This window comes from Phalacrocorax carbo, chromosome 5, assembly GCF_963921805.1.
Source record: "Phalacrocorax carbo chromosome 5, bPhaCar2.1, whole genome shotgun sequence".
Taxonomy (NCBI): domain Eukaryota; kingdom Metazoa; phylum Chordata; class Aves; order Suliformes; family Phalacrocoracidae; genus Phalacrocorax; species Phalacrocorax carbo.
Genome location: NC_087517.1, coordinates 3,599,136 through 3,625,423, shown reverse-complemented (window position 1 = coordinate 3,625,423; position 26,288 = coordinate 3,599,136). Strand labels below are relative to the sequence as shown.

General features: G+C 42.2%; 1 protein-coding gene across 1 annotated transcript in view; it reads right to left on the bottom strand.

The window, feature by feature from the left end:
* Positions 1-26,288, bottom strand: part of LOC135313338 (uncharacterized) — a 342,721-nt gene that overhangs the window by 112,993 nt on the left and 203,440 nt on the right. The window contains exon 9 of the mRNA XM_064450993.1: positions 5,384-5,489. Coding sequence (XP_064307063.1) covers positions 5,384-5,489 — 106 coding nt within the window. The remainder of the gene's footprint in view (positions 1-5,383; positions 5,490-26,288) is intronic.

The following is a 26,288-nucleotide window of genomic DNA, read 5'->3' as shown; positions in this document are numbered from 1 at the left end:
ACTCATCTACATTTCTCCACGACAACTCCCCAACTCTTCAGAGAGCACATGGAGGCAAATGCTATCATAGCCAAGGAAGAATTTAAATCGCTCTGAATTTAAATCAGTTTAAGCCCTCTAGCAAACAAGACCTCTTGCCGCAGGCTCTCCTCTGCCTCGCTGCTTCCCAGCCATTGCCACCCTCATGTGAAAGAGCCCCTCCTGCCACGAGTGAACAGGACTCCTTTGACTCAAGTAGCTGTGAACCCCTTTGCGCAGCTGGGGAATTTGCCCCACTTGCTGTTATTAAAATCTAAACAAGAAAGGCACAGATGCAGGATTCATTTCTTTGTTGTTGTGGGTTTTTTTATCTCCTGGCAAACAAAACACTGCCAAAATACTATATTGCCGCAATCCTCTAACCTAGGGTTTAACTCAGCCAGCTGACACATACTAAAATTACAACTTGTATTCTCAGCACCAGGATTTTAACTTGTGCTAGTTAACCCCTGTTAAAAATTCTCCTGTTTTCCCTTGTGGCTGCAGGGACATATGTTCTCCCACAACATGCAGCCATGGTGTAAAAGTAAAAGCCTTCCTGATCTGCAGCCAGTCCACCTGAACTGCCCGCATGAATCCCTTTCTCTGTCCTAAGAGGAAGGGATAATACAATTAATATATATACGGTTATGTATAATTAATAATATAACAAAAGCTTTCTCCTCTGAAAAGCAACAGTTAGACATCCAAGCTCTCTGTCAGGCCACATAATACACTTTGTAAAGCACTTTGCAATACGTACAATTTCAATTTTCCAGCAGAGACCAAAACGAATTAGCAGCTTGTATTCCTCTGTGCTTTGATAATAATTTGCTTCCAGTTCTGAGTCGGTGATCAGGGTTTAGTGTAATGAGGGGCAGGAAATAGTAACATCCTAATTAAACTGGGGTGTATAGGAAGTAAGCCATAAATCAGCTAGTTAGCTGGAGCGCAGTGGGCAGTATTCCTCCCATGTGCTGAAAAGAAATGAATATAAAAGAATAGTGATAAATCAAAGGCCAGAGCAGAAACAGAAAGAGAATTGCTTTGACCTAGATTGTATTTGCCCGAGTTCTTTTTCAAAATCTTTGCCAGGACTACACGCTGTTACTTAGTACATACAGGTTCGTAGATGCCACAGAAAACAGTATATTCATCCCCAAACTTAAAGCTCTACTTTCTTCTTTGGGGGACCAAAAAGATGATGCAAAAGTCACATTCTCCTTTATGAAATTAAGGTACTTTAAATTTACAACTACCCCTGTACGTTTATGGATCAAGAAATAACTGGCCTCAGCAGCAATACAGGTGATAAAAAACCTACAACCAAGAATAGCAGCATCAGCAAAACTATGCTTTTTACTAAGTTCACCTGCAGCACTTATAGAAAACTATACTTACTGTATAAATTATGCCTCACCTGCACAAGGAAGGCTCTGTACACTCCTATAGTTACACAGACAGAGCCCCCAAAGTAGAAGCAGCATATGCTCATGGAAGTTTTCCTGCCGGCTTAGTAACATCAGCTTTAGGAACATAAGCAAAGCAGACGGGTTCCTTGGTCAGGGTAGCTGCATCCACATCAGAGACTTTTGCACAGGGATATGATCTAGAGGCGTGATTTTTTCACAACTGGAGCAAACATAGCTATGCCAGCAAAACTTCATAACGAGGCCACATTTCAGTCTTCTCCCACCACAAGGGAAACCTGCACATGCTTACCAATGGGAGGCAGAGGGAACAAACCCAAAGAGCCAAAATGTTTCATGAGAATCAGTCCCTTGTATTTTGGGATTTCCAGCTGCCTGGCTGGAGAAAAACCCAAGATTATTTCCACAGGAAAGTTATCGCACAAGCCCCAGATCCAGAACTTTAAATGTCTTCATGCAGCACTTTTGGCAAACATATGTGCACCTTCAGGATCAGGACTTCATCGTTGCCACATTCAGGCTTTTCCCATATTGCCTCCAGTTATTACACTTCTTGTTTTAGTCATTCGAGAAAAAGAAAAAAAAAAAAAAAGCTATGTTTAAAACGAAATTGAAAACATTATCTCCTCCCACCACAGAAAGACTTTGGGGACCTGCAGAACATTAAGGGGTTTTCCAGCTTGACCCAAGAACCCCCACTTGACTCCACGACCTACACATGAGGATTGCTGCTCCCATCCCGCTTCACAGCTGTAACTGGTTTCTCTTCACCCTGACCCAAGCTTTCAGCCTTATCAATAAACAAAATCAGTTAAAGTTTCTGAAGCTACTTGAACATGAAAAAGAGCTAAGTGTACTTAAGTAAACACAAGAAGAGCTGAAATCTCTCAAAGTCCAAACAACCTCTGCAGTGGGATTCCAGAAGCCCAATGTACCACTGCTCTACGTGACAGAGATTGGGGATGATATCTTAAAAATCCCCCACTGTGCTGCATTAGTGTTAAACCTCCAGCAGAGCATTTGCCCCGATCGATCAAGGAGCCAGTCTGAACTAAGCCTTCATCCATCATTTATCTGATATTAAGATCTATTTATTTCAAAACTTATTTTGTAACTTACATGGAATTTCTTCCAAATAAATAGCATATCTGGTGCTAATAAATCCCCTGGGCTGCAGTCACTGGCACTGGCACAGCAGGTCTAATATCTGGTGTAAATAATACATACAAGATGTTCTCTTAAATCAAGTGTTAGACCGTGATATTAAGACTCCTGCCTGAGGGCCCTAAACCCCTATGTAATATTAATTATAATTACTTCATTAAGCCTGCTTCTTTAGTACCTTTACACCAAAGCAGTACCACTGAAGGAATCTGAAGAAATCACGTAATAACACTAAGGTGAGTCACAGTAGGGCTGGGACCTCTGTTTCTGAAGTATCCCCATAAATGTCCTTCTGGACCAGTTAAAGACAGACCCCAGTTCCAAAGAGCTGAAAACTTTGGGTTTCAGGCCCCATCCATGACATGAGGTTTATGATCAGCGACTGATGCTGTGAAGTGCTGAACATTCATTTCAAATGGCTTCATGCTGAGCCAAGCACGGCTCCTGCAACATGCTCCCAGCAGAGGCGGGAGGACTTACTCGACTAGGCATGCTGCTCACAGCTTCACTGTCTCTTGTATTAAATTTGTGTCTTACAACAGTCACAGAAAGAGTATAACTATAAAAGTTAAGACAAGTGACCATTGCCATGGCCTGTGTCATGCTGCCTGCAGCACTGCTCCTCCTAAAATTCAGGAGCAAATACACAACTCCAACAGCTCTCTTGGTTTGGCCAGACCTGGGGTATACTGCATCAAAGCTAGGAGCAAATAAAGCGGAAGTTATTGCTGAATACAATATTAACAGTGCACATTAATGTTTCTTGTTAATATTTTCTTCCAAAAATTTGTAATTTTAGGCAAACATCTTAAACATGTCTTAGATCTGTGGTGAAGCTGACACCATCTGTCAAAACATAGTATTACTTTTAAGGCAGTAAATCCAAAAGGACTAGATAAACCATTATCTGCTGGGAAATTCCTAAAATGTCTGCTGTCCAGCAGGCTGTGGAATTCCTAAAAGTGGGGCGGTCAAGCCTTAACAGTAGAGGTTCAACCACATCTGGTAACGTAGGCTGCCACGCTGCGAAACGGCACCTCTCGGCTGGTCTTGCCCCGAGCCTCTTGTTAACCCAACAGGCTGAGACCTGGAAGTCTTGTGGGAGGTTGGCTAAAAAACCCAAGAATGCTGTTTCATGAAGAGGCCTGTATTCATTATATTTTTTTTCCTTTCCACATCAGTTCAGTCCCGTGTCAGACAAGAGGCACCCTCCAGAGCTGTGGCAAATGTCCTGACAATCTGGCTAGGACTTATTCACTCGCTCCTGTCAGATACAGATCAGTACATAGAAAGAAAAATAGAGGTCTCATCGCTCTTGTGTCCCAGATATTAAACTAGAGAGGAAAAACGTGTCGGTCAGGAGAATTTGGACTATTACACAAATTCTTACATCCACAAACTACCCGAGAACATTAGCTGGCAGGAGATACTGTTGGTATTTCAAAAACATTAAACAGCAGTGATGGATTTGAACAGCATTTAGCCTTCAGCTAGTGCAGAGAAGTTTAAGATGTAAAGTGTGCCTTTTCATAAGAAATCAACAGGAGTTACCTGCCTAATCTGCTTAAACTCTCCATAGGAGTCCTTATTTGCCTACATATTTAAAGGCGTTTTGAAAACAGAGCCCTTATTCTGCCACAGCCCCCGTCAGGATCGGTAATCCATTGGCCTATGCTTCGTTTCTACAACAGCAGACAAACATTCCCCTGCGGTCGCACCCTGAACGGCAAGTTACAGGCAACGAACGTGGGAGAAAGGCGCAATGTAAAACAGGCTCTTATAGACCTTATCTAACTGTAATTTTCTTTCTTCCGTTTCAGTCTCTGCTTTTCTCTAACCTGGTTTTAGACAAGCATTGTGCTGGCATGGGATGAAGTTAAAAGCAGAAGCATTCGTAGCCCCAGGGTTCAGCCCAAGACACAAAACACCAGCCTGAAAAGCCACAGAGATATTTGAGAAGCCACCAGGTAAAGCCTGAACAAAAAGGCCTTCTCATAACGTGCAACGATCCCCACAAAGAGTCCAGACCTTGTCGAGAGCGATCTGCTCATGCAGACTATAAATGTTTGAACAAAAATACGTATTTTTATTCCCTTTCAACAGCATGTTCTTCTTCACAGCTCTTGTGATCTCTATGGCAGTTCTTGAGTTATCACATACCTGTCAGAGAGTCACCTTTTCAGATCTGGCACATATTCCGGCATTGACCTTGAAAACTTTCCATACTTCTCAATCTATAGGCATAAAATACATGCTTGCACATATACATAAACAAATACAATTATGGAGCTGGTTTGGTAGATAAGCTTTTTTGTAATACATTGCAAAGACTTAAGAGCATCTTATCGAATGATGTTTTGAAAAAAAAAGTTAGCTCTGAACCAAGCCGTGTGAAACTTATTGCCAACTATAACAAAGGACAACTGTGAAACATAACTCTTCTGCAGAATATACTATAATTGTACTTTTTGAAAGCAATGTCAAATCATTGACATTGACTTGGTATTCGACGGTGTGAGAAATGCAGAAAAGTTTCAATACAGATAAGCCGTAAATTAGATCCTAATCCAAACTTATCAGCGTGATAGTTGTTAGACAGACGATTTGGGCGAGTATTTAGCTCTGTGATTTTTCTATTCCTTTTTCTCAGATTTTCAAAATCAGATTCTCCAATATCTTCACAATAAATTATATTATAAATTATGTTAGGTTATAACAAAATACAGTTGAAGTAAACCTAAGCTCAAGCCCAATCACAAATACTAACTTACCACAGATTTATGAAGAGAAAAATCAGAGTCTGGCAGATGAAAACCAGAATGCAGTATCTTGGGCAAATATTTATCAGTTGCCAAGCATATTCCTGAAGGTAAACATCTGAAAAACAAAATTCACATAAGCTCAGAAGTAAGCAGTTATCCCCTTTAGCATATACACCGACCTTTTTTTAAATTCACCTTGTCTAACTGATGCTTTGCCATCCACAATACATGATGCAAGGAACGACCTAGGCTACGTTGACGTTAGTGAGCGCTGAAAGCCAACAGGGTCATCTCAACAGAGCAAAAGGGTCGGTGCTGAGGCCTCCAAGGTGCAGACCTAAGCACAGAAATGCGGACAGTCACGCTCCCAACCCAATCTAAAACACTCCTGTAAACTTTCCTTTGAAAGCAGGAGAAATTCTGGAAGGATTCAGACTGAGCAGACACTGGCATGTAACGGATTTACATACACAGACTCCTCCATGTGATAAAGCAAGATCTTAAAAGTATCCTGTTAATCATCAGATGATGTTTAATGTGTTCATTTTCACCTACTTTGATGCTATTTCATAAAGCTACGACATAAAGATTTCAGATTAAGATTGTACCTTCCAGATGGAAATGAAAACATAACAACATTTATGTGCAAATATAGGAGAAAAAAAGAAAGAAAAGCATATTTTCCAGAGAAAACAAGTTCTTGTTCTCTTGAGGATCCTCCCTCAACTGCCAAAACTATGACAACAAAACCCACTTTGGAGATAGATTTAAGTGAAATCTAAAAAGATGTTTTGGTGGCATTTTTCTTTTTCTGCCATTCCTCATAAAGTCCCATAGCTTAATTAGCGCGGACCAACCAAACGCAAGCAGAAGCATGAACCCCCCCTCTCTTTCCTATGCCCTCTGATATCCTGGAACTTCTCACGTTGAAAATACATTTACACAGGCTTGGCCTGCAAATTTACATAGGATATTTACTCCTGCCCTGCAAACTACCTGAAGTCTATGGGACTTGCTGAGTGTGCCACGCCTACTGCCGCCTTACTGGACTTGCTAGGTGTTACTGGAAGCTGAAGACCTCCTCCTCCTCCTCTTCCTCCCTCGAGAACAGCTTTTCCATCCTACCCTCTGGAAAAAGTCCCCTCAGGTCCCTCCGCATTTCTGTACCTCACATGCACAAACGTTTTACAGTGGCTCTCTCCTGAGATCATCCAGACACAGTTTTAAGTTGAGCAACTGGAAACGCTCTGACACCTGGGTTATTTTTTAATATATGAAGTTTTGAAATTGGTGAGTGGAATGTGAAGTGCATTAAACGCCAAATCCAGATGGAAGTAGAACAGCGGACTGAGAACGAGTGAGACCAGTAAAGGTGCCCAACGAATTCTGTTATCACAGTTTTGCAAACTGCCACATGAATCCCTCCTTAAATGACCATGATGTTTGTGCAACAGAACTCTCCCACAGTTCTACAATACATTATGCACCTTTAGCTGCTTTCTTTGCCTTCCTCCACCCCCCGTTCGATCTCTGCCTTGACTGCTTCTAACATTTTGAACATCTGAAGAGCTGCCAAATTTCTGAAGCAACCTATTTCCAGAAATGTTTCTTTTCCTCAAGACATGTAATTTCTCCCAAAACACTCTTCTGGAGCAAAGCCCAGGACTGGCAATATGTTACCCAGGATCAGTGAAAGGTTTACGTTTCAATACCTATTGCACCTGTCATGATAATACCAGGCATTTTCCACCCACGATGCAGGAGAGAATCCAAACTTCCTGTGGGATGTGCAAAACTAGCACTCAGCCTTGGGAACCATCCAGGCATGGTTATCGGGAAGGGAAAAGCTATTTCTGCTGGCTTGCAGGAATTGATGGCACCATTTAATGCCTTGTCTTTATATGCAAGTGTGTATAATCCAGTTTTTCCACAGCTGCTGTGATGTAAATAAATTCAGTATTATCTCCATTTTACATCGTAGGATGTCATATAAATAGTACTGGAACTTATGCTGGCTATAATTCAATGCTGCAGACATTTACCCTTTTCAGGTACAAGACAGCCATATAGCTGCCCAACGTTTAGACAAAATATTTCACCTGCTTAAGGTTCAGGAAGGAGAAAAATATTATATATATTCCGTAGATATATCTCCCTAAGTAGGATAGTATTTCTGGAAATAACGTCATTGAGTCGATCATTTTTTATCATTGCAAACTGAGACTTCACTTCAAGGGCTCTTTTTGAACAGTATATCTATACTATACTGATCAATAAATATTAGTATGTGTAATACATGAAGAATCCCTGAAATACCTACAGGTAAACACTTGCTTTACAGTATTAGCTACACTTGAACTGTACCTATGTATAAAATCTTGAATTTTTGCACATCCTATTACCTAATCAGACAAAATCATTTGCTTCATCTAAATTTAATAGAGTAAAAATGAATCTCTTGGTAGCCATAATTTTGGTTCAGGCTTTCCCTCTTAAGGTAGTAGTACTTCAGCTGCAGACTGCAGTGAAACCCCACCACTCCCAGACAAATCTAATCCACCCTTAGAAATACCTAACGCACAAAAGTAGATACCACCTGATAGTTTCCTTCACGATAAATACAGCTATGGGCAGCAAAATGCCTTCTATTTTGTTTCAGTAATAAATCACTTCCCTGACTTGAGTCAGTAATGAGATTTTTAATCATGTGGATTGAACATATCCCCAAGTTAATAAAAAAGTATGGCTTCCTCTTTACCTTTAATAAAAGATTTGTACACTGCTCAAATGATTAGTATTATATTTTTAAAGGACCTGAGATTGATGCTTTTCAATTCTCCTTCCTATTTTTCTATGCTTTTATAATTCCAAGGTAATAGAGGGGATACTTAATAATTCATAACGTAATTTTAAGGCTTTTATTCAGAAACCTTTTGCCTATTGACTTAAGGATGTGCCATAAAATATCCAGGTATTACTATCTTAGCAATTTGCAGATCTATACATACAAAATCTCTGCGTTTATGCACATCAGTATTTGTGTTTAAGAATCAGAGCACATCCTTACAGCCTCGGAACGGTACAAGGGGAGGAAATAGCTTTACAGGACTATTTAAACCAGCGTCTTTCATGTCTTCACACAGTTCTGCTTTTTCGCCCTTGTTTGCAGGTTTATTCTTGATGGAGTTATTTTTGCAGTTGCCTAAGAGACAAAGGAGCTAGCTGCATTTCTTTAAAAGGTAAACTGCGCTGCACGAGTCCTGCGCTCCCCACCTGCACGGGTTCCAAACCAAAACCACCGCGCTGGGGAGGCTCAGCTGGACAAAAACCAGATTCTTATATTCTCTTAAAACAAAACAAAAAAAAAAAGGACTTGTTTGAGATGAAAACATGAAAACTGGCTCCCAGCTAATACAACCCAAGTGTACCCCATTTCAGTCGCTAACGGACGCAAAGCTGACGCCGCGCACTGGCAGGCCCTCGCCACCGTTGGGAGGGGAGAGCCATATCCACGCAGCCCCAAAAGCGGTGCAGCCGCCACCGAGTGCTCAGCAGCCTCTCGCGCATGGAGCAGCCTCCTCCCAACGGCTGGTGAATGAGCTGACTAAAGAGTTTTCATCCAAATATTTTTTGGAAAAGTGGCATTTTTTGATTGAGCCCTTTTCTAGTTCACAATGAAGAACGGAAGTCAAAATCAGATTGGGGGTGTCAGTATTTGATTCCTGAAAATGATTTTTTAAATTTTTTTTTAATAAAATCTCACTTTAACTTCTTATTTCCCTCAAGCAAGAATTTAATCTTCTTCTCTCCGAGTTGTATTTTGCGATCTTTACAAAATACTCAATTAAGAGCAGCCAAGCTTCAACGTATTTGGGTATAGCTTTTTTACCTACTTTAAAGAAACAAAGCATTTTTACCAGCGTGTGTCCTACTTTCACATATGTGCACAATAGCTACTGCAAAGGAATCACCCACCTCATGCAAGCTTTCAGGTACTGCTAAGTAACAACAGTAGAGTAATGAAAATTGATAGTAGTTATTAATTCCACATCTAACAAAGCAAACTGAGTTGAGCTGTGCACATAGCCATCATTTATTGCCATGACAAAGTCAATAGCACCACCTTTATTAGCATTTCCTTACATATAAAACTATGAGATCCTGCTGCCCATTCCTCTAAGTCTGCCAAATGTAAGGGGTAAGGGATTTCGCTGTTATCCGAGGGACACAAGTTTTACCATCCCAAGGAAAATGGTGTCTTTATGAAGTAACAGTAACTGTAACTAGATTATATTTAATTTCAGCTCTGAGCACATCCTTTGTGCCCCATCTAATTACTGTCTCTGCGAGAGCAGCTCTGAACTCCTCTTCTTGGTTTGACCTCCGAGTCCCTAAAAGCTCCTGACTAGAGCTTACTGCCTCTATTCTCCAGCTCCAAAAATGCAAACTGCTGTCGGGTTCTTCAATTCCCTCTGCAAGACAGACAGCATATGTCATGTGCATTATTCAGAGCTTGTTTTCCATGGAGGTTTAAAAATGAATGGCAAACTGTGTATCAGAATCAAACCCTTTGCAACAACAATGATAATCATGAAGTAAAATCTAAAACTAGACATGGGTAGGGTTTTGTTTCTGACGTAACGGGACAGCAACGTGATAAAGTCACTACTTTTTAGATGGATGGGTCTGAAGGTGTACTTTACACAGACCCAAAGAGCTGAGGTCTCTTGCGAATGAAAACTTTGACTCAGGAAACAGTTCAAGAGGAAAACACAGAAAATAGAGTTCACGTTACCTTGAGGAGCAGGAAAACCATGGCAGCAAAGCACAATGGAAGGAGTTTCCTTTGTACTTAGCTAAAACCGTACACACAGGTACCCTGTAATGAGTGGTCTTCAAAATCCTGAGAGCATCTCTAGACTCACGCATTAGAGGGAGGATCAGAGAGCTCAGAGGAATACCACGGTGAGCAAACGAAGTTTGCTAGCTACTAAACATTATTCCTCTTGGTCCCCCACACGCACCTCTACTCTCCTTAAAGAAATACCCCAGGAGGACCCAGACGTACAGAAACACCTCATGAAGACCCATCCTTACAGGCGCCCCCACTGGAGTTTGTGTCTCCTGCAGTTCCATAGCAAAGAGATATAAATAAATTGCTGAGACATTATACAAAACCATGCTAATGATCATTCAGTACACAACAGCAGCTAAGCGAGCAAGCTCTATAAGCTGAGTATTAATGCTATGTTATGTTTGCAGAGATGCAGAGTCTGTGCAAGTGTTGAATGTTATTAGAAGCAGCCCAGCCAACCAAGCAACCCCCAAATCCTGCCCCAACTAACGTTTTTAAAAAAAGCCCAAAACTTTGAATGACTCCTAGCACTCAGTCTAGTAGCGCCTGCCAGGAAAAAGGGAATTTTGGAGATGGCATTCCATCAATTTTCTTCATTTGTGTCAGAAGTTGAGCAGCTGTCTTCTTACCAGACTGAAGTGGAGCCAAAAACTTTGTCAGGCAGCCGAAGAAAAAGCACTTCAGAGGAACTAATCTCAAAGACCCAAAAGTATGTATCACATTTTTGAACAGGCATGTGTTCATATTACTACTACATTATCAACTGGCAATGTTTTGCAGAAGTAGTCGAAAAAAAGGCTGCTTTGTTTACACTGCTTGCTAAGGAAGAGCAAGATGCCACACATACTTGAACTCTGGAGTTTGTTTATTTATTTACTTATGGCCAGCAAAAGATTTCTAGTGTTATCTTCCCCTAAGCCAGTGAGGAAAGTGAAACACAATTCAACTCCACGGAAGAAAGAAGATGCACCTGGACTTTCTGTGGCAAACAGATCTCGGTTTCAGCAAGCTCTGTTATTCCCCAGGCACTGCAGACACATCAGCAAGGGAAAAATACTCCCAGCGAGAGCTGCGTTTGAATCAGCTCACTGCTCCAGCAGCCACGGATTGTGACAGACTGGGAAAACCCAACTCACAATTTGTGTCTTCTTTAGAGTGTGCTCCAGTAAGTGCGTGGTGGGCTGAAGCATCCTTCAGGACAACCCTAAGAGAAACTTTGAACTCACCAGCACCAAGGATGTGATGAAGAAAGCAATCAAATTACAACAGTTATTGCACAAGGAGCTTTGCTAGGTGGGAGCTGTTACCGTAAGGGCAAACAGAGTACTGCACTTACTGAGCTTATTTCAGCCCGGGGGCAAGCCAGGGAAGGTGGTGGCCTCTTCCCAACGGTGTATCGCCATCCAAAGCATCGGGATCCCAAACATCCACTGAGCATAATTCATATTGGTGCCTGACCTCTCACAAGGCGTGTTTCGTGATCACGTTAACCTAAAAAGTCACAAATTGCCCCTCTGTGTGCGACAGCTCCACTCCTGAAGGGGATCTCGCGTGGCATGGGATGGGGGGAAGGCTGGCCGTTAGGAGGAGACAGCAACACCGCGGGATCTGCTGCTCTCTTCCCGTGAGATGGGTGCTTCTGCAGACCACATTTTAGAGCAGGCAGAGTTGGCATTTGCAGCCATAGCAGGGCATTGTTTAATTATATTTTGATTCTGGTGGGTGAACTTGTCATTTGCCAACCATATAGATACAGATGCCATATACAAGGACAGAATTAAAGTGAACAAATAAATGAATAGATAGATGTTCAAGATCCTACTTGGCTAGCCATCTTCTTTCAGCCAGCTTTTCCTCGAAATGTTTATTTACTACGCAGCTAGGCTTTTGGCAGTGTTCCCACTGCGAAATGTGTTGCCCAGATATCACAAAGTGAACTCCAAACGAAAAAGACTCACTTTCTTAGGTCTCCCCTTCTTCCACACAGATATCCCTTTACTTCAGAACTGTGCCTTTAAGGCACAGTTTTGCCCAGAATTTCTAGAATGCTCAGTTTAAGAGAAATGCGTTCATAGACCATTGCTAAAAATGAGATTTCCTATGTGGTCTTCAGCAAACTGTTTTAAACAGATATTTTTGCTTCCTCTTTTACCAAAGAACTTTTTCCTTACTTTTCAGAGGTCTACAAATGCAAACAAATTAATGTACATGAAAAATCACCACTGTTGTATTTTTAACATGTTTAAATAAATAAAAAAAAACCCCAAACAAACCAATTTCAACTGTATAATAGCCCAACAAGATTCTTGCATGCTGGTATTGCATGCTGGGGTATGAGGTTTCCTTAGTGCTATACACAAAAAGGTAAAGAATAGAAAATAATGATAATGTGAGTGGATGGCATTCCCCTAGTTCAGTATATATATTCAACTACTTTTCACAATGAGGTTCCAGTCATGATTAAGAGCTCTGGAAAATCAAGAAATACAAATGCAAACCAGTAAGAAAATAGCGTGTCTTAGATATTTTTACTATGGTCCAGCAGAGATTCTCTGATTAGCATTTGCAGACTGTACTAAGCATATCTAATACAAAGGTAAGACATACTGCACAGCTCTCAACAAATATTATCAGGATGGAAATGCCTACTGACAAATTCACAAGCTGCAAATGTACAGTCATGAAATTCAATAGCCTCACAGCTGCACACTTGTGACTTGTGAATGCAGAAAAATGTATGAATTGGCAGCAGGCTTTCTGGCAGATGATATCATTTTACAGATGACACTGTAGAGTCTGCCAGTTTGACGTTGAACTCTCCTCTTGCTTTTTTTTTTCGTTGTTGTTGTTGTCATTCCATAGCTCTTTCTCTGAGATCTGCTCGGATCACAGTGGCTGTTCTCGTAAGAGTCTGCTATTTACTTTTCTGACTCTGCAAAGTGCTGTAATTGCTCAGCTCGGTTCCCTCAGCTCTGCTTATGTATAGCTGACGTTGAACGGTGTTTATTCTGGAAAAACTTTGCCTTTCTCTAGAGTATTTCAGATCCTTGAAGCGCACTATGCCACAGACACATCCTAGTTTTTTCCCTCTATTCAGCAAAGCTTGGATTTCACTGCAAGCGACCTCCCTTCATAAATAGTTGACATGATTGTGCCTTGATACTTGCTTGCAATCTGCATATTTTCAGGCGACTTTAGAGAGAAGGAAGCATTCCTTAGAAAAGAAAAAAGGCCTCTACACGACCCGCGATGATGTCCAGTCAGGGCGCTAAGTGCCAAGCTGGCCTGATTCCATCCAAAGCTTGACGATATAGGACGCCTGTCAAGAAAAGCTCAGACATAAATTTTAGTTTATTCTTTATAATTTTTCCCCCTTTGAGCCCTGTGCAGTCATCACTGAAGTCTTTGACCAGGATCTATGACCAGATTCAAGCAAGGCACGAAAGCAGGGCGCCCCTAAAATGAAGTGGTTCTCTATTCCTTGAAGGCACCCCTATATAGAATCATAGAATGGTTTGGGTTGGAAGGGACTTTTAGATGGCAAAGAGATTCCTAAAGAGCCAGTAAGATGACATCATGCTGAACTCGGCTGTCTGGGTTTTCTTAATGCAGTTCAACACTCGAGTTGTCTGTCTGTCCTTCTCTTGCTGCCTCTGTCCTGCTGGAAGGGGTGTTTTCTGCACCTGCATGGTTTGCACTCTTTGGAAGGTCACATCTCTATGTAACTTAACGTTTTGAGTTATCACAAAGTACAAATGTGAGTACTTCAGTAGGACTGCATCAAACTTGCTTTAAAAAGCCAAATTTTAAGACATTTTACCAAAGATTCAACATGCATGGTTCCACCACTGAACACAGAGGCCCTCCTTTCTGTAAACTTGCGCACTTAAGAAAATAAAGTACAGGAACCTGGGAAAAAAACCCCAAACCAAATAAGACAAACATATGTGTGTGGGTAATCTCCAAACAAGGTGAGAGGAAACTCAGCTTTATTTCTTATGGTTGTTTTTCTGATGCTGCTTCAAAAAGCGCCTGAGATTTCAGACAAGGCTCTGCACCACCGTTCTTAGGGCTCGCCAAACTCTTTGCATCTATTTTACTAGATGCTTGTTCATATGGTCTGAACCACAAAAGCCCGCATGCTGCAGCAGCCTCTTTTTCAACACAAGTCTAAGAGCAGTTTCCCTGCTTTACACCTACGCTACTCTCCTCTGAACTCAGTAAAATGGTAGTAACTCTCCGGTAACCTACACACAAGTGATCAGGACTTTTATCTACTGCTAATGTGCGCGTACTGGTTTGCTTCAGATATTCATGCTCAAGGATTGCTGCGCAAGAATCTCCAGCCTGTAGTGATCTATATACACAACATGTATTTATTACACCAGAAAAATATATTATTGGCATTTTAGCAAAGGTTGATTGCAATATTAACTGGTCTCCCTGTAGGGATTTTTAATGTGAGAAATGTCTTGCACATTTAAAGCAGCCTTTAATCACTAGACCTTGGGGCCACACTTCTTAAAGTGTTCACAGCCCAGTAGCTTCCACTGTTCTGCTTAGAAGAAAAAAACCAGTATTTTTCCTTGAAAACCTCAGACTTAAGAAGGAAGTATTATTTCTTGCATTCTTTGCAGAGCATGCACCATCCCCTTGAAAAAAGTTCAAATTCTGGGAGCTTCTATAATACCTTTAACTGTTGGAATCATCCACAAGATATTTTCATGGGAAGCCTTTAGGTTATTGCTGATGGCAAGAAAAGGAGAGGGAGGACAATTACCTGGACTTCCAAAATAACACTCCCTCTTTTGGTGTTTCTGATTTTTGAGGGAGGAAGAAAATTGCTCTGTGATACATTAGCGTGAATCACATCTCCAAATCCACACTGGGAGCCATGATTAGGGGTGATTTCCGGCACGCCGCTTGCTCAGCTGCCAGAGAGAAAAGCGAGTGCAGTGAGAGGTGCATGGGGCCAAAACCAAGGAAATGTTCCCCCTCTGCCCTGCTGTCTGTACCAGAAGGAAACCCAGGCCAGAAACTACGTAAAAATTGAAGAAGCTAACAACTAACCTAAATGAGTCTCAGTTTTTCCTATTATTTCGAATGGACAAGAATCATACTTCACAGCACCTTCCTCGCCCTTCTGTTGGGTTGTGAGGCTCTTGAAAAGGATGGAAAAATTTCTTTGAAAGTGGGTTGAAAATATACACAAAAAGCTTTTGCTTAACAAGAGATTCTGGACCGAACCAGGGAACAGTTCATTCCTAGCCTATTTCTTAAGACAGCAAATATACAGAAGCATCACCTATGCCCCTCTCTTTTTATCTTTTTCAAGAACTGTTGCACAACCTGCAGTTTCACAGGATTTCAGCGAGAAGTATTCACCACTTCTAAAGCTTGGGTTTTTATTCACCCTAAAAGCTTTAACTTTCCCTTCAAACTTTGTACGTCATCTTCATCAAATCATACAAATGTACGTTAAGTGTTTTGTTTACTCATAACTTGGCAGAGCCACAACAAAGAACAGAATGTAAGGAATGAACTCCCTTTGTGAAAGTCATTCATATCAAAACAGAAGCCTTTACCTTCCTGAAACAGATTTTCTAAGCGGGCCCCATGTATTTCTGAATTGCCCAGCGTTACAGTGACCTAGATAACTAAGAAACATTTGAAAGCCAATCTAAAAACAGAAGGAATGAGAAAGTTCTCCTGGATCTGATTTTTCATTAAAAAAGCATTAAGAAAATATGGGCTTTTCAACTCTGCAATCTGAACAAGCAACCGCTTTTCATGTAACATGTAGAAACCTGCTGAAGTCAGGCTACTTCCAACTTCCCCTCGGCTGCAGCAGCTGGATAGATTTGTTTCCACCTGCTTTCATCATTTGTCATTACTGAGGTATGTTTCAGAAAGCCAATTTAGCTCTAAACTGTCAGTTTTGCTGAAGCCAAAACAATTCATTTTTATGATTTGATCACATCCTTCGGAGCGTTTCATGTTCCTTTAATTCCCAGCTCCCCACACCTCTGCACCCAAAGTGAAGATAGGTGTTGTCTGGGGTTTTTTCATCCAAAATGCTCTTTACTAAAGCACCTGAAGTAAAGCCACGCGCAGGTGATCCTATGCACGTGCCCCACCACTTGCACTAGGATTTGCAAACTTCTGTGGTGACTGCAGAAGAGACCATCAAACGTGGCTGCAGATCGCAGAAGGCTTCTGAAACACATTAATACCATATTAAAAAATCTGAAAAAAACCCCTTCTTCCCCAACGCCCTGTGGAAGGCTGGCTGCCTCCATCTCCTGTGCCAGTGTTGGGAATAAGGCTGCCGACACATCTTCTGCGATTCCCCCAGAATTTCAGGGGATAGGAGAGAGTGGGTGTGGGGAGGGAAGGCATCTCAAGTACAAGAAAGGATGATTATCAAGTCTAAAGAGAGCACGTCATAAAATGAAGAAACACAGGACTATTTTTAAAGCAATTATTTTGTTTTCAAGATGAAAACGTGCTGCAGTATTCCCCTCTGCTTGGCATTCCAGAGGAGGTGTTGCATTTAGCTAGCAAAATTAATTCACTTGAATAAAAGAAAATTGAAACACTGGAAGGAAAATAGAAAAGCATAAGATGAGATTGGGTTTTTTTCCTATATTTCAAATAGGAAAGAAATTATGTTTTCAAAACTTGATTAACTCCGAGGCCCAGTTCTGCAATAACAACCACAATGATCCACTGAGACAGCTCATGTGCATAAACTCCCCCTGCCACGACTGCAGGAGCAGGACATAAATGCGTGAGTTCGGATGAATCTCTTAACCATACCATTTGCATAATTTATCTGTAGATATTTTGAAAGTTTACAAAACTCTCCAATAAGTTAGAAAGATTTAGGAACTTTTGAAAAATGTGACCTGTTACGTAAACCTGTATTTTAAGAAGTGAACTAGAGACAGGAGGAAGGATCACAGGGGTTGGACACATAACCAGCTGTCCCAATTTGGCTGAGCTGTTTTAGCTGTCAGTGTGTGAATTCTTAATGTGTGATGATTATAAAGTACGGAGAGAGAGCTCAGCTCTCTCATTTGAATTATTTTGCCTTTGCCTCAGAGTAACAGCGCATACACGGGCTGCTACCCCAAAGCTAATGCTGGTGGCTTCTACATCTGAGACCCACATGTCTAAGCCACTTGCAAAGCTTAGACCTGAGAATATTTATTATTAAAAGCTAAAGTGATAAAATCATGCTTATCTCAGGCTCAAATTTTCCTGACACCTTCACTAATTACACAATATAATGAATCCCAGAAGCACTGAAATAATTGTTCCAGCAGGAACTCAGCCAGCAAAACACCTATGGAAGCTTCTTTCTATTCATTCATCTATGGGAAGCAATCTCACAGTCATCTCCAAAAACCCCCTCAAACAGATGTCTTGCAGCATATCAAGACATTATCAAATTCAGTCTTGGAGTGAGCGTATTCCAAAATCCAAAAGCCCTCCGAGGGAGTGTTTTGCCAGACACACCTTATCATCCATGGGAAAGAGAGCGGGATCCAGGGTGGGCACCTTCAGCGAGATAGGAAGGCACAGGGAGAAGCAGCTATTTTGCCTGACCAAGGCCAGGTATGCCCAAATAACACCCTAAACCTAAGCAATACCATACTTCTCTCTAGAGCTGAAATATCAGGCGAGACAGAGCAGAAAGAGCTGCAGGGTGACTTCTGTGTGATCTCCAAGCTCAGATTTCGGATGCTCCGTGTCGCTGCTCTCATTTGGTAGCCTGAGCTGGTCACTCAAAGCTCCTGTGCTGAGGCCACCCAGGGCAGACGGCGCAGTCCCGGAGCAGGCGTCCGGAGGTGTGCACAATGAACGATCACAGCAGTCGCTGGTCCGGCACCCACGTCCCCGGCAGCTCTGCTTGAGCACACAGCAGTCGGCGTGGGGGCCACCAGCAGCAAGGTCTTGCAAGGGCAAAGGCACCACGCTCCTACTGAATGGGTGCCCGTATCTATTACCAGGCGATACTAAGACACGTTCTCAGCTTTCCCAAGAAAATATTTTCAACTGGGATTGATTTTTTTACTGTTTTAAAACTAACATTAGCAAATGTGATTGCACGGTGCACAGATCTGTCAAATTTGTTCTCAGCTGCAATCCTGAAACATATCATTATCGTGTACTGTGTGAGCAAAGCTGGGCTTGGCTTTCATGTGACTGAGCTCTAAATTAGTTTATGGATAATGTTCCTTTACAGTGTGTTCCATCTTTCGCTCCATCTTATCTTAATGAGTACTTAACCTCTTAAAAATAGGTTATTGCCAGAGAGACTAAATACAGAGCATAAAGTCTCCGAGAAAACCGCAGGAATGAATGTCCCTGCTCAGGTACCTCTGTCCCTCCTTGAACACAACTTCTTTAAGGTGAATTGTGCAGAGTTTTCAACTGCACTGGAAAAATAAAAATTCTACTGTACTCATTTTAAAACTCATTTGTAATTATGAGGTAGTACAATTTTTTATAAATACACGTGGAAAATGATAGTCTGAAAAATGTACCTTTCTTCCGGAGAACTCCATGGCTCCTGCACTTGCAGCCTCAGCGTTTTGGTTTTGGATACCTTTTAAAAAATGTGCGTGCTTAGAAGCTTTTAAAAATGAAAATGCTACTTCATAAAAAGCAGATAACATCTAAACCCTGTGCTAACAGTTTTGCAGCTTTTGGTTAGTTTGCATGTACTACATCCCCCAGAAGGACTGTAGCACCTGCCCGTGACTTTGACCTGGGACCACCGAATCCTCGCTGCAATCCAGTACAAGCCCTCTCGCCAGCCACTTCCACTGGAAGGACATAAATCTCTCAAAACATACGGCCTATATGGCCTGAGAGCCCTCCAGGTACCTGCCAGGCTGCATCTGAGCACGTCCAGAGGCGCTGCAGGTATTCCCGCAGCGGGCAGGGAGAGGGCTCCGACACCCGCTGGGGTCCAGCGCAGCCGAGACCACAATTAAGGCAGTGCGACGGGAGCAGCCGCTCTCCAAATCGGAATTGAAGCAGCCTCCAGTTTAAAATTCAGCCAGAGCTGCAGCGCACGTTGTATGAAATAATTATATCATGTAATCCCCTCATATCCCTGGATGAAACTGCTATTTGAGAAGCCGTGGAGCAGGCTACGGACCAGACGCTTCACTGGATTTGTGCCACTCCAGCAAAAACTTACACAACTTCTGAGCAGAACGACAGCAAACAAGGTGTGCAACTCTGGACCTCCTCTGCGAGGATACCAGAACAGGTGCTACTCCCACTCCTTGTGCATTTAATGTGTGTCCCTGGATTAGGAAAAAATAGAAAAAGATACTAGAAATTCTTTTTAAAACCCCTACTTTCTTCTGCTTCTCAGCTGGCCTGTAACTCCCCCACGCCCTGTCTTCTCAGGAAACTCACTATCATGTGGAATTAATTACTTACCTTTTTTTTTTATTTTAAATACATATCATTTCAAGTTCATGGTCCAGCATCTCTGATTCATAGCAATAAAGGTTGCATAACGGCAGAATTGTGTGGGACAAAGGTTAATTTGAGGGTAAAATGTCCCTCCTAATTAAACACAACCAGAAACACATGCTGATTTCAGAGACAGCAAATACCTGCAGCACTAGTGATCTTTAATTTCTGATTTCAAGATTTAGAGACTCGGTGCATACGGACATGTGTAAGGGGAGGCAGAGAGAGAAAGCAGAGAGCTATTCAAACCCTGCAGTTTCTGGCCTGTGATTCTCTCGAGATGTTCCAGGCTAATTCTTCTGTGTCACATAACAGCTTTATGACACCTACACCTTCTTCGCTCAAACGTTAAGAGTTTTTAGGCAATTTCAAAAAAGCAGAGATCAGAACACAGGTCTCTGCGCCAGCCTCAGACGTTTAGAAACCAGAGCTAGATCTTTCTCTTACTCCAAAACTAGGAGACAGTTTTGAAATAACACTTTCTAACTGCTACTTTTTGTATTTTCGGATTCTCTCTCAAGCCGGCGAGGAATGGAAGCGTCCTTTTTCGCTTCAGTTCAGACTGAGAGCCTGACACACTCACAGGGCTGCGGCTTCGGGAAGAATACCATATATGACGAGGCTCCAAACAACATTATGAGACCTGGCAGCAGCGAGATCATGCTCAAAAACATAAAGGAAGCAAGAAAAAAGCAACAGAGGAGCAGAGGAAAGGACAGAAATATGACAGGAGAGTAAAGAAATGGCATTTTCTAACCACAAAGAATTATTACTGAGGCCAAAACTAAAGCTGTTGCAGGAGTTTCTGATTAAATTCTGCTTTGTTCAAAAATGCTGACGTGCTGAAATCAAAATGATTTGGGGAACACATCAATGTGACAGGACTCGTTCCTGTCGGGTCATTTGCCTACTTGTTTTACTAGAAACCCTGGCTCCTAGACAGCAGCTCAGATGGGCTATTGGGAAAGCCAGATTCCCAGGCTCCCTAGAACATCAGTATTAGAAGAAGCTAATTATTGATACAAGCCTATGTTATGCATGTTTGCCTTATCAAATTATCTGTGGCTGTGCCTCTAGCATGGGAGCAGCACATCTGATATGCTTTAATGATGCAAAAATCGTATTCGAGTGGCAGGGAAGCCAAGCTGGGCAATGTTCCTGCTCTGTGCTCCCTCTTGCTGAAAATGTTAACAAAAGGAGAGAAATAAGAAGCGCAGTGCTTCCCTTCGAAACGTTATAGAGAAGTTTTAAACAGTTAAGACTTCCCCGTTTCTATTAGGCAAATCATTCGAGCCAAGCACTCTGTCTGCGGCGATGAATGCTTACTTTGTAGTATAATGCATTTACACAGTGAAATCATAATATCCTGGGCATTAGGAGCTGTATTATGCTATAAAAACGGAGGCCAACTCCCTCCAGCTATTACATTTTTGGACTGGTATTTGATCTATTAAGTTCTGCAGCTTGCTTCTGCTCGCAGCGATCCGCGGCGCAACCGCTGGCAGCTGTTGCGCGGGGATGCGCGCTCTGCGTTTTGCAGCGAAGCCGTTAGGTGGTGCTTGAAACAGAAGATTGCAAGAAAGAAAAGCAAGAGCTTGTGTGCTGCCTAGGCAGCCTGCCACGTCTGGAGCTGCTTAATACATATTTTAGTCTAGCAATTTAAAAGGTTATAAAAAAAGAGAGGGAAAAAAAAAAAAAGCTTGTTCTAGGATTCAGTTTAAAAATCTATCGGATTTCTAGGCTTTTGCAGAGCTGTGTAATTAAATAAATAAATAGTCAACTCTTCCTCCTGCCTCAAGCACCTCTGCTGACACACGCATGCTCCTTTAAATGAGCCTCTGATACTTCCGTGCTCAGCCAAACTTCTGCCCATCCTGCCCGAGATCTCTATCGCTCTCCTAGGCTGATAACTGCATTTCCAGTAAGTTTTGAGCCAGAGGTTGAAATACTGTTTAATGTACCCGCTCCAACAGGGGTTTCCAGGAAAAACTGTCCAAGCGCAGAGCAGCATGAACACTTTTTACATAAGGAAGATCTCACTAGCAATTAGGAAGAAGTCCTGCCTCTGCATGAAAAGCCATAGCTTAATCCCTTTTCCCTTCTTCAGCAAACACCTACAGAGAGTCCCTGTTCATAAAATGCTCTCTTCAGACAGGTTTATAAAATTTCATGGCTTCCCTTTAACATTACATCCATGGAAAGTGCCCTGGCATAAGCACTAGGAAGAGGCCATCAATTAAAGGGTTGCTTCCTACTAGAGATGGCACACAGCCCACCCTGTCCAACCTTGGGCTCCCTTTTGGTTATTCTTTTTTTCTCCCTTGTCCAACCCTTCAGCCATTGGCATTCCCCTCTCTCGCAATGACCTGTAAATTTTTCACGGCATTTCACCTCCATCTTCGCAAGTTCAGCAAAAAAGTTCAGCATAAAATCCTCCAACGCTTTTGTTGCAAAGGTTGGAAGACCCCAAATCAGCTGTAGTAAATACAACCACAGGTTTAGTCCAGCCTCGTCCCGTACCCTCACGGGAACAGATAAGGATGCTTAGGAAATGCTTTATTATACCTTGTGAGCATAAGCACTCCTTTTATTTGTTTTTAACCAGCTCCCTTATAATCTCAGTTCTTGCATCACTGAATTATCGTAAAATAATGAATAATCATTTGTTATTTGTGCTCTCTGTACCAGTCTCGATTTTATAGCAACTATATTATAACAACCCTCACAGCAAAAACCAAAATGGCTGAAGGTAGAAAAAAAAATAAAATAAAATCCTCCAGTAACTGTTTATGGAGCTATTTAGAAACCTGCAGTTTGCTTACGTACTGCACGGAATGATTGAAAAATAAATGCAGAGAAATCCAAAGTTGAATGTTGTGCTTAACAAAGGAAGAACTGCTTGTCGTGTTTGTGTGAGGACTCAGAGTTCATAAATCCCTGGAACTGGCCTAAGCAGCTTTCTCACCTCTTCAGAAGTTATCTTAAATACCAGGAGGTGGGAGGTAGTTGGACAAAAGAGATACAGGGAAGCAGCTGATCCGTTTTAAAGCCTCTCTCATTCCTTTTAGGCTTTAGGTTTCACATAAATATTTCTTTAAATGCATACATCTATGTACCAAAACTAACATTTGAGAAGCTTCCAAAACTTGGCTTTTAATTAAACCCATGAAAGTATAATGCTCACGCTGAATAAGTATCAAAAATAGAGACAAAACTGAGAAAATATGCAGGCATTTTTCTTGGGTTTTGTCAGGCACTGCAAAGACAATTAAGTTCCTTTCGTCACTATACATATAATACTCAGAAGTGAAAGCTTAATTAACTTGTCAGAAACTATGGCATCTCTTTTCTTGAGCTGCTGAACCCACCTTCCCAAAAGACTTGAAGGGAAAATAAAAAAACTAAATGCTCTAGCTGAAATACCTGATCATGCATGACATTCCTGTCCTGTAACACAGTTTGTCTGTCATTACCAGAGGCTTTTTTATCCATCTGGGTGAGCACACTCTTTTTCCATTTGTCTGGGAACGTCTCAGCCCAGAATTGCAATTGCTCCAAGACGATGGATGTTGTGTGATGTGCTGCAGGAGTAAGACATGGCGGCACTAATTACATCGTACGGCGCGCATGTTTCTCAGGCAAAACCTGAAAGGTTCAGCAAAATATCCTTGATCATATGGCTTTTCATGGCAATTACAGGCCCTGGGCTGTTCTGTTAGGGGCAGTTGTGAAAGCAAAACATTTCTACCCCTAAATAGAATTTCACGGCTTTGCTGGGAAGACTGAGCGGGTTTCAGGCACCCGGAGAAGCGGAGCCCAGAAAGAGAGGAGGCTGCAGTGGCCAACGCAACGGGCCTGGGACTGCACTGTTCTCTGCTGGCTGGCCTCTGTTTTTTGGAGATATTTTGCATTTCTTCTCACTGAGTCCAGTGGCAGCTGTGGCCAATAAGTCCCTGTCAGCAAGCGTTGCCTGGAATTGTGCTCGCAGCAGCTGGAGGAGCCGCCGCAGCCCCAGAGCAACTCCTGACTCTGCTTCCAAGAACTGGGAGGGTTTTGAATGAGGGTTTCATGAGAAGCGTGGGCTCAGCCCCGGGAGCCCGCAGAGCGTGCAACACCTCATGGCTAACGCCTTCTCCCTGACCAACGCTCCAGTAACAGACCCACGGTCCTTACTTTAACAAAGGTTAAGTTAACAAACCTAACATTAACACTTAAATTTGGCAAGTGCAATAAGTGGCTTTCACATTTTTAGTTTTTTAATACACTCCTTCACCCTGAGCTCACTTAAGTCTGAAAAATATTGTACTTTATCCTCCTGTAATCTCCTCTCCAAGATATGCATGTTTAAACAAAGTGCAAAGGTCCAGGTGCTTTACTGCATTAGTAATGACCCAACATCTCCTCTTTAATAATGCAACACAGAACAGAGCACAGCAGTTTTTTGCTTTCTCATTTAAAAATGTATTAAAACTTTTCTCTGTAGGGCAAGGTGACAGTAGGAGGGAGTAGAAATTGGTTTTTTTTCAAGGCACAAAATATTGCTGAGGCATTCAAGGGATAATTTTTCACCTCCCATATAAATCACTATCTTTACTTCTCTGCTAACTTTGCTACTGTTTTTCCAGCACTGTATCGGATTTTAGAGAGCTCTGGGATTTGGTGCATGGAACCGTCTGCTCAACAGACCTGAAGCCTGGGTGAATAATTCCGGGCCCCTGCAAACCCACCTAACACATGATATTGAGAAACCCTCTTCTCTTCTGACAGATATTAAAAACAAACACGCACAATTCTTAACCAATCAACATGAATTCAGGCTTCAGGTCTTTCTTTTTTCTTAAAAAGGAAAGTAAATTAAGGTTTCACATTCTCTCTGTGACAGAGCGCTCCAGAGACTCACACAGACCCAACCTGCGAGTTTTCAGAGCAATCTTCATTAAGGTATTTCTCCTGACACAAAGGGAAGCTTTTCAGTAACACATCATTATATTACCAGGCCACTTTGGGCACTCCTGATGACAAAAGATTGGATAGCCTGTTGCAGAATATATGTTATAAGCCCCTGTCTCTATCATTTCATATCTACAATGAATTATAGTTCTTTGATTAGATGTGTAGCAGCTCACGGCTTCGGAGATACATGATTCAGTTCTCCATATACAGCCAGGACAGGAGTACAAGCAGCTGATGAACACTGGCAGCACGTCTGTATTTATCAGCTTAAACCAAAATCAGTCGGTGGGATGAACATATTGCAATAAAGCATACAGGGCAGACCCCCAGCGACGGGAGCTGCTGTGTGAGCTGAGTTAAAGACGAGAGGCATGCCTGAAGGCAGAAGGTCTCCCAGGAAGGGGGCGGCTCCTTCAACTCCCATGAACGGGCTTCAGATGGAAACACTGCAGCTTATACCTTTACCATGTGCACAGCAGGCCACACCTTCCTAAACTATCATTTTATCTGCAAAATCCAAACAGAAAAATGAGCCGGTTTCCCAGATGAGCATAAACACTGAGCTCTGGATGTTAGGAGGGAATTTTCCCCCTACTCGTACGCGCAATACACATAGGGCAATAATCCTCCCCACAGCAGATTTAGATTAGTAATGCCAGCAGTATTAAAAGGGGCCTTTTGAGCAGGGAAACATGTGCTGGTAGTCTGGGAAGGGTGTTTACAACATCTGTTTTGCAGGTATTAATGCTCATGAGGCACGGTGGTTTGTAAAGGCATAATACGTCCTGCCATTTCCCTGGGGCCACCGCTCTCCTCCCCACCTCTGTCCCTTCTCTCTCTCCAGAGGCGCAATTGAATTCTTAATTGTTCTGCTACAGGTACAGGCGAAGCCATAAAACACACCAGTTGGGACACAATTAGCGCTCTAAAAGATGGGAAAACCACATCTGGCAAACAAGTGTGAGAGCCCAGGGAGCGCTTTATTCAAAACTGAACTCTCCAAGGGGGAGAAATATGTTCTTAAGCACATCTGAGCTTTCCAGTCATGTTTTCGGCTCTCACCCTCCTTTCCAGGCTGCTCTCTTTTTCTGGTAAAATAAACGAATCTCTCCCTACCAAGACGCTGCATAAATCCTGGTCACATTAAGGCTGGCTCTCGTCCCACGCAGACAAATGCCAATACCAGCGAGGTCGCTGTGGTCGCCACTGAGGCTTTTCCAAACAAGCCTCAAGGTGTTTTGCTCATCAAAGCTGAAACCTCCAGTGAGGCCCTGCTGTAGCACTGGAAACACATGTTTCCTAATATTCAGTGCACCCAAAACATTGAAACTTATCCAAAGTCAACTCGGTAGTGAAAAGGGAAAATGTTCAATGTTTGATACTGAAATGAACTGTCCTTAAGTTACTGCTTCATATTTTATGAAGATGTAGATTATTCCGTCTGTTGACACTGCAGTTATGCCACTGGTAGGTGTGTATCCATATCATAAAACTTTCCAGCATTTGCTCTAACCTCAAAGGATATATTTGACCTAGAAAAACCCATACACTGAGAAAAGAAGGTCGAATCAAATTGGACTTTTGAAGTGGACTGACGGAGTTGTATGA